Below are 9545 nucleotides of genomic sequence, written 5' to 3' on the forward strand. Positions count from 1 at the left end.
ACTCTAACCTGCTGCTGACCTTCTACCGCTCGTCCATCGAGAGCCTGCTGACATACTGCATTACAGCATGGTACGGCAGCTGCACCATGGCAGACAGGGAGAGGCTTCAGAGGGTAACTAGGACAGCACAGAAGATCATTGGTTGCCCTCTCCCCTCCCTGATGGATATTTACACCTCCCGCTGCCTTAGCAGGGCAAAGAATATCATCAAGGACAGCTCCCATCCTGCGTTTGGACTGTTCGACCTGCTGCCCTCTGGAAGGCGCTATAGGTGCATCAAATCTAGGACAAATAGACTCAGGAATAGTTGTTTCCCGAAAGTCATAACTACTCTTAATTCACACATGCACTGACTTCACAGCCCAACACTCGGACTTCCATCTATTCTATCCATGTACTGAAATTTGGAACTGTGATGTGTATTGTAACTGTAATTTTTAATATTTAAAAAAAAATTATAATAATATTTAATATAATCTTTAAACATCTGCCTAAGAATACTACCTATTCATCCTTCACCATTTTGCCTTTATAGATATGTATATAGCGCCGCAGAATTGTGCACCTATCCCCCCCCCCCCCCCCCCCCTTTTGTTTAGTTTTCTGTTTCTTGTTTTTTGTACTAAGTTATATGTATGCACTGAGTACGAGCTGCTTTTAATCTCATTGTACATGTATAGTGACAATAAATGGCATATCTATCATATCTATCTATCCTACACAAGTATAGTCCTGCACTCCTTATACCCGCGGGGGGATTCGCTTGATTGCAATTGCCTAAATACATCGCATGCGGCCATCTTTTACCTGATCAGACCTTCATCATCTCTTGTCAGCAAGATTGTCGAAACCTGCTAGCCTTGCCCTTCACAGTAAGAGGAACATGTTGTCCCTTTACACCTGCTACCTCACCTATACAAGTTTACCGCTTGCCAGCTGTCCCTTTCGCCCTTTGAATAGTGTGGGTGTCAGGGGTTATGGGGAGAAGGCAGGAGAATGGGGTTAGGAGGGAGAGATAGATCAGCCATGATTGAATGGCGGTATAGACATGAAGGGCCGAATGGCCTAATTCTGCTCCTATCACGTATGACCTATCACTTATGGTAGAGGGGAGCTATTTAATCGCAAACTGAGGGACAACTGGGTGGTGGTGGATTTATGGAACGAGTAAGTAGTTGAGGCAGGTACTGTCACAACATTTATGGGGCATTTGGACAGGTACATGGGTAGTAGTGGTGTAGAGGGATATGGGCCAAGCTTGGCATGTGGCACTAGTGTAGATGGGGCACCTTGGTCGACGTGGGCATGTTGGAAGAGCTGTAAGGCTCCATTACTCCATGTGACCGCAATTGGAGTACTATATGCGTTCTGGTCACCCTACCATAGGAAGGATGCCATTACGTTGGGTACAGAAGTGGCTAGACTGGTTTTAAAAAAAGGCAATAAAAAGTACTGCAGATGCTGGTTTCTACCAAGGATAGACACAAGATTCTGTGGTAACTCAGCAGGGCAGGCATCGTCCTCATCTTCATTGCTATTGAGGCCCTTCTTCAGACTGAGAGTCAGGGGAGAGGGACACTAGAGTTATCAATAGGTACAGTACAGAACACAGTGGGGAAGCAGCGAGAGAGGATGCTGCAGAACTCCAGTCACAGAGGGGAGGAGAACTCTAGTTTGTGGATCAGGGAATTGAGTGAAGTGAACCATGTGCATGCCAGGTCAGTGGACATTTCTAAGGCGGAGATGAGTAGATTTTTGATTTGTGCAAGTGTCAGGTGTTATGGAGAACAGGGTTAGGAGGGAGAGATAGATCAGCCATGATTGAATGGCGGAGTAGACTTGATGGGTCGAATGGCCTAATTCTTACTCCTATCTGTTATGACCTTATGACAACAAGAGATAATGAGGTTCTGGTCCAAGACAGTGGGTGGCGTGGCCTCACATACATCTCATCATCTATATCAGTGAATATTCAACTGCGGTTAAACGATGGGCCGTCACCTTGGACATTTCATTTCTCAAAGAAGTCTGGGGAGGAGATCAGTTCCTGATCAGTTTATTCATGACTCGACGAATTGAGGTCACCGGATATTTCATCGCACTGACGATCTGTTCTCTAAACTTGGACTGAGTCACCACGTAAACAAATGTGTTGGTGCAGCAGTTTAAATTCAGCAGCATAACGCCGACTATTGCAAGTATATACTCAGACACAGTGAAATCACCAGGGATTTTTCCTGTGGCGGTATAATATAAAAATTCTATGACTGTCACCGTCCAGAGGAGGATAAAACTGGCGGATAGCGTGAAAAGTAAAATGACCGATCTTCTCCTGCTCTCCATCTCTGGGTCAGTGCGGTTCTCTGTTGTTGCCTCACCCCTCAGTCCCTTACGGATCCGGCTGGCCACTAGCACATATCTGCCCGTCAGAGCGTTAAACAATAGGATTAATACGAACGGCAGCAATGGATTTAAAATGGTATCAAACCAGTCAAATCCCACCCACAGAGGCGTGGTGTAAAAACTTAATTTGGGATTACAGCCCCACGGTACATTGTTGATTATTGCAATAGGATTCACAGTAAAGTAGTGGGGGATGTTTTTTAAGCAGAGCAGCAACCCGGTCGTTGACAGCACAATCGCGGCCGTTTCCCTGCTGCAATATTTTGTTTTCAGCTTCTGGCAACAAATGGCGACAAATCGATCAAAGGTGAACGCGACGGTGAACCAGACGGAGCAGTCGATGGCAGCGCGTCTCAGCACCCGGACAACGCTGCACATGGGCGTGACATTCAGGACAGAGCCCGGGAAGTAATGATAACTAATCTGATACAGCATGACCTCGGTAATAATGGTCAACAGATCTGTCACTGCCATGGCCACCAGGTAGCGAGTGGTGCAGCGGGAGATGCCGCACTGTCCTCGGGACAAGATGATGATCGCCACTAAATTCACTGTCAACATGAAGGGAGAGAATACAGAAGAGACTGTTAGATCACGTTTCTTCCATTGCCTTGTCCTGCTGACAAATGTTTAAAACTGTTCTGTTCCCGGGCTGTCTCCCCCCCCCCCCCCCCCCCCCCCCCCCCCCCTCCCCCCCCCCCCCCCCCCCCCCCCCCCCCCCCCCCCCCCCCCCCATCAGTGTGAGGAAGGGTTTCGGCCCGAAACGTTGCCTATTTCCTTCGCTCCACAGATACTACTGCACCCGCTGAGTTTCTCCAGCATTTTTGTGTACCTTCGATTTTCCAGCATCTGCAGTTCCTTCTTAAACACTGCTTTCCCCTCTCTGATGCTCAGGCTGTTTGCCCAGCCCAAATCTCCACCTGAACAGTCGCGTATTAATTGCTTTGGCTCCTCTGTGCTGCCCCTACCAACCCTCACGGTCCCTCAGATCCACATCAGCCGGTCTCCTCTCCACCCACAAGTCCAACCTCCGCAGTTTTGGGGACAGAGCCTTCTCCAGGGCAGCTCCCAGGCTCTGGAACTCCCTCCCCCAACTGATCCGCAATTCCGTGTCCCTCACCATCTTCCAGTCCCGCCTCAAGACCCATCTCTTCACCTCTGCCTATCCTTTGCCCCACGCCCCCCTCCCTTTTCATCTGTGCTTTAATTGCCTCATATTGTGTTTTGAATTGAATTCTGTCTTTACTTTGTGTACTAGTCATGTCTCTACTATTTATTTCATTCCCCTTACATGTTTTTCCTCTACCTGCTAAATTTTTGTAAGGTGTCCTTGAGACTCTTGAAAGGCGCCCATAAATAAAATGTATTATTATTATTATTAATGTAGCACAGTTGGAATCATTCAATCCAATTCGCGACATCAGATGGCCCAAGCACAAGACCATGTTGACTATTCCTAAATAACCTTGCCTTTGCAAATGAATGTAAATCCTGCCTCGTCTCCCAGAGCCTCTGCAATATACTGAACACCGCTAATTTTAGGCTCACCTGTCTGTAGATACCAGCCATCTTCTTGCAGCTCTCCTTACATAGAGGGATGCCTTTAGGCGCTTCCAGTCTAGGAACACCTCGCCCGTGTCTGCCCATGATATCAGTTTCTTTGCTCTGGGCCCTGCAATTACTTTCAAATGCACCATGGTGTCGTTACGCACCAGGTATTTATCTACCAAAGTGCGTTTCTAGACCTTCAGGTCCTGATTTTTAACTTCCGATATTATTCCCCAGCTTCCAGTTGCACCTCATTTCTTTTCCCGCGTTCCTCTTTAGAACCAATGTGAACCAGTGTCTTGTCTCAAAAGACAAGCTGTATAAAATCATGAGAGGAATAGATCGGGTTGATGCAGTCTCTTGCCCGGAGTAGGAGAATCGAGGACCAGAGGATGTTTAAGGTGAAGGGAGAAAGGTTCAATAGGAATCTGAAGGGTAACTTTTTTTACACAAAGGGTGGTGGGTGTACGGAACAAGCTGCCAGAGGAGGTAGTTGAGGCAGGGACTATCCTAACATTTAAGAAACAGTTAGACACTTACATGGATAGGACAGGTTTGGAGGGAAATGGGCCCAACGCGGGCAGGTGGGACGAGTGTAGCTGGGACATTGTTGGCCGGTGTGGGCGTTGGGCCGAGGGATCTGTTTCCACGCTGTATCACTCTATGACACTATGACTATGACAACAATCTCCTCCAACTGTTAGTTTAGTAGACAATCTCTCGGTTTCTTTCAACGTGTGCATATAATTTAACTGATAAGACGACGAATGTACTGTATCCTGGTCTGTACTCACATGACATATATGCCTGAAGTATAGGTGCTTTTACGTTCAAATGATCGAACAATTTGATACCATTCTGCTATCTTTCCTCATCCCTTCCAAACTCTCTTTACGGACCCTTTGCTTATTGTTATTATATCAGAGATACTTTAGACTTTATAGATACAGCGCGGAAATAGGCGCCTTTGCCCTTCGACAAGCGATCACCCGTACTATCCCACACAATAGGAGTACCCGGAGAAAACCCACACGGTCACAGGGAGAAACGTACAAACTCCGTGTAGGCAGCGCCCGTAGCCGGGTGGCTGGCGCTGTGTGTGTAAAGCAGCAACTCTACCGCTGCGCCACTGTGCCGCCCTAAAGAGAGATTGGACAAACGTGATTTGTTTTCTTTGGAACGTCCAGGTTCTCAAGTTCACAAGTTTTAGTAGAATTAGGCCATTCGGCCCATCTAGTCTACTCCGCCATTCAATCATGGCTAATCTCTGCCTCATAATCATATTTCCTGTTTTCTCCCCAATAACACTTGACACCCGTTCTAATCAAGAATTTATTTATATCTGCCTGAGGTTGGGAGTTTTCAAAGTTGAAAGGCATAGATTGGGTAGACAGTTCACATCTGTTTGGCAAGGTGGAAGGGTCAAAGACTAGAGGGGATAGTTTAGAAGTTGAGGTGAGTAAAGTTGAAAAGAGATGTGCGGGTGTTATTTTACACACAGAGCGGTGGATGCTTGAAACGCGCAGCCTGGGGTGATAGTGGAACCAGATGCGATCGTAGCATTTAGATGGCTATTAAATAGGTGCGTAGATATGCAGGGGATGGGGAGCTACGGTTCACATGCAGCCGGGGGAGATTATTTTAACTTGGCTTCCCGTTTGGTACAGACATTGTGGAACGAAGAGCCTCTTCTTGTGCTGTATTGTTACGGAATCGTGGAGTCATAGAGTGATACAGCTTGGAAACAGGCCCTTCGGCCCGACTTGCCCACGCCGGCCCACATGTCCCAGCTACATGTTATAAGAGCTTTGTCCGAACAGTCCGTGGCTGATAGCGCTGTAGCTGGTAGCGCTACATTTAAAGCATCATAGCGATGTGGCCGGTAGCGCTGCCTCATCGCGCTGCTGCCGACCCAGAGTCCCAGCCTACAGTTGTTCTATGGTCTATATCAGTGATAAGAACATCTAGATTCCTGCGTATGGCACAGACAAGCAATTTCCCGACTCTGGCTGCAGAATTTAAATAAGTGTTTAAATACTTATTTAAATTCTGCTGCAAATATGATTTCACCATTCGCCACATTGTGCTCCGTTTGCCAATCTTTCCTCACTCCATTAACTTATCCATATTCCATTTGTGCCTCCTTATGCCCTTTTCGCAACATATATATCTTTTATTGTCACTAGATTTAATATCCACTTCTTTTATATCTCCATACAAGACAGATCAACCAATTGTAAACCCCAGACACCAGCACTGATTACCGTGGCAACTCGTCACAAATAATTAACTGGGAAAATACGGATAATATGATGCTTGGGCTTATCGGGTGTGAGCCGCTCACCCAAGCAAGCACAGAACTTGATTTGCTGTTTTATACGCGGTGGAGTTCAGTTTCTAGTCGAGGGACATGAGTTGGGAGGTCACATTGCAGTTGTAGAAGACGTTACTGCATTTAGAGTATTGTGTTCAGTTCTGGGCTCCATGTTACAGGAAAGCTGGAGTGTAGGAACTGTACAGGGAAGATTTCAGATTCAGATTCAACTTTAATTGTCATTGTCAGTGTACAGTACAGAGGCAACGAAATGCAGTTAGCATCTCCCTGGAAGAGCGACATAGATTATGATTTCAATAAATAAATCTATTTACATGCATACAGTCATGGTGTTTTTCCTGTGGGAGGAGTGTTTTGTTGGGGGGGGGGGGGGGGGGGGGGGGGGGGGGATTGGCAGTCACCGAGGTACATTGTTGAGTAGTGTGGCAGCCGCAGGGAAGATTGTTGCCAGGGCTAGAGGGTCCGAGCTATACAGATACGTCGAGTAGGCTGTGACTCTATTCCTTGGAGAGCAGGAGGATAATTTTAGTGGTAATCTTATAAAATCATGAGCGGAATAGATCGGGTACATGCACTGAGTCTCTTGCCCAGAGTAGGTGAATCGAGGACCAATGTTTAAGGTGAAGGGGAAAAGATTTAATAGGAATGTGAGAGGCAACTATTTCACACAAAGGGTCATGGCAACGTTGGGCCGAAGGACCCGTTTCCACACTGTATCACTCTATGACAGTTCCCACCGTCTCATTGTTTTCTTGTCCACCACTGAGTATATTCATTTCCCCATAACTAGCGCACAGTTGATACATCGTGTAGGAACTGTACACAACAAGGCAGATACTCGCCTTTACTACACAGACATCACCGTGAAGAACGACCATTTCAACAGCACGGAAATAAGCGCCACCAGTAGTTCACGTCCGAACATTTATCGCGGGATCCGTAAATGCAGTCACTTTGCACGTTTCTGCAGAAGTACCTTGTAGTTTTCAAGAGCCGCCCCACCGCCTGTGTCCAGTTCACGAACGTGCAGTTTGGATGATTTAGGAGAGTGTCTGGCGCGAATGCATTTCGTTGTCTCTGTACTGTACACTGACAATGACAATTAAAATTGAATCTGAATCTGAATCTGTCTGAGCAAATTCCTATCTCATTTCCTGCACCAATTTTACGAAGCTGTAGCTACTGTGTTCACGTTAATCTCCGTACTACGACTAGCCTCTAGGTATCACGGCGCGAAAACTATCTCCATAACATTATCCAACATTGTGATTACAATCGAGCAGCTCACGCGGAGATGTATTGGACTTCAATTCTTATTATCAACCTACCAGGTACTCCAATAACGACAAGGGTAAAGTAATATATTTTCTTGACTCTGTTGAAAATTTCGAGCATTTTCTCTGTCTGAGGCGATGAACACACTGGGGCGAAATTACTTATTTGAATAGCGCTCCGTGACAAACCGTCCTCAAATGTGTAATTTATACCCTACCGGTACTCCACGGGGAGGTAGCAATATGGGTTAGAACTTCTATTTTTAAAATCGAGCAAACAGATTGCGACATTTAATTACAGTTCCCCTTGTGATAAACATGTTGACTCTGGAAACTGAACCCACCCTTCTCAAACCTCGCCAACTCCGTACACATTAATAATGGTCAGAATCATATTTTTGTTGTTGTGTTGTTTCAGAAGGAACTGCAGATGTTGGAAAATCGAAGGTATTCGATGGCACCCGCTGAGTTTCTCCAGCATTTTTGTGTAGAATCATAAACTTACCGCGATTCAAATCGTTGACCTCATTACTCACGGCCTGAAATTAATTCATCAGTTTTCACTCAGTAATCACGTTATGAACGTGGTCCAGTCACCATTAAAGCCGGTTGGGTTCTATCTAATTACAGTAATTAAATTACACAGACAATAAATTAATTGGTTTTTACTTGGTGTTATAGGGAGGTTTCACGGCAGTCGGGTCACGGCTCATACTGTTGTTACGCTACGCCAAGTGGAGTACACGCGATGAACTACAGGTAGGCACTGATCATTGTTTCCAGCGTAGCGGGCCCGTTAAAACCCGCTGAAGTGGTCAATTTTTGCGCTGTAAATAATTATGGAAATCGGGATAAGCGTGAGAGACATTTAGCCTACTTCAGAATTCCAAAAGTGAGGAGAAATGACGGTAGATAGAAGCGAGAGCTGAAGAGACGACACCAGCCAGAGTGCTTGGCCGTTTGCTCACTGCATTTCATCAACTAAGGCATTATTTGTGGTTTTCTTGATTCCTTTGGCATCTAAAACGTTTCAGAAGTGATAAATCTGGCTGTAAAATTTAAAAATCGCCCATGGTTCTCAAGTGGGTTTTTACATACAAAAAGAAAACGCATCTGAAGAAAAATTTACAGCCAGATTTATCACTTCTGAGACTTTTTAGATACCAAAGGAATCAAGAAAAAACACAAATAATGCCTTACTGTTGATGAAATGCAGTGAGCAAACGCGATAATTCCCAATATTTTCAATTCCGATATCTGCACGGCCAATGTTCACCAAGCACTTTAGCTGCTGTTGTCCCTTCAGCTCTCGCTTCTCTTTACCTTCATTTCGCTTCACTTTTGGAATTCTGAAGTTGGATAGATGTCTCTCACGCTTACCCCGACTTCCACAATTTTTTACAGCGCAAAAATTCAACATTTTGGCGGTTTTTAACAGGTAGGAAAGTACGCGTTTCTAGCATTAATAACATATACCGGAAGTTACTGATGACCTCCAGATGGATTGAGCGGCTCCGTGCGTCAAGTCCTATGACCTAGTGACCTTGCCTGCAACCCCCCTATTGATTCCAGAACTGATTTCAAATCACGTACCGGTCAGCAAATCGATACGGGCCAATAAACTAAAAGAACTCCTTGAAATTGAACGTTGCAATGAAAAGATTGCGTTAGACCATTAGATTATTTGGTATCAATGGAAACGCAAGTAGCCAGTATTTTGCCTACAGAGGGGTAAATGGAGCGGGCATGCAAAGGAAACATTCTGTCCTTTGCAGCCACGTAAACCAAGTGATAGGAATCGCATAGACGTTTTTAACCGATAGGCAGTTAGAGAGAACAAAGCAGAATGGAAAAACTGTGAAAGTGAAAGGCATAACGTACTTTGAAACAGGTCTTTCTACCTGTTGAGGAACAGGTAGCGAGGAATTGAGGAATGCAGTTGAACAGAAGGATCTAGGAATAACTGTGCATAGCTCCCTGAAGGT

The 9545-nt window shown here is 45.6% G+C and overlaps 1 protein-coding gene across 1 annotated transcript; it reads right to left on the reverse strand.

The window, feature by feature from the left end:
• Nucleotides 1-632: 632 nt before the first annotated feature.
• Nucleotides 633-4019, reverse strand: LOC129716108 (probable G-protein coupled receptor 139). The gene is made up of 2 exons (XM_055665996.1): nt 3236-4019; nt 633-2954 (listed from the first exon to the last, which is right to left on the reverse strand). The coding sequence occupies exon 2, from the start codon at nt 2875-2877 to the stop codon at nt 2041-2043; it is 837 nt and encodes a 278-aa protein (XP_055521971.1). The 5' UTR covers nt 2878-2954; nt 3236-4019; the 3' UTR covers nt 633-2040.
• Between the last annotated feature and the right edge of the window lie 5526 nt (nt 4020-9545).

The sequence above is a fragment of the Leucoraja erinacea genome, unplaced genomic scaffold (assembly GCF_028641065.1).
Source record: "Leucoraja erinacea ecotype New England unplaced genomic scaffold, Leri_hhj_1 Leri_1689S, whole genome shotgun sequence".
Classification (NCBI taxonomy): domain Eukaryota; kingdom Metazoa; phylum Chordata; class Chondrichthyes; order Rajiformes; family Rajidae; genus Leucoraja; species Leucoraja erinaceus.

Coding starts and splice junctions, on each gene's coding strand:
- LOC129716108 (XM_055665996.1), bottom strand. CDS start 2,877: ATGGCAGTGACAGATCTGTTGACCATTATTACCGAGGTCATGCTGTAT.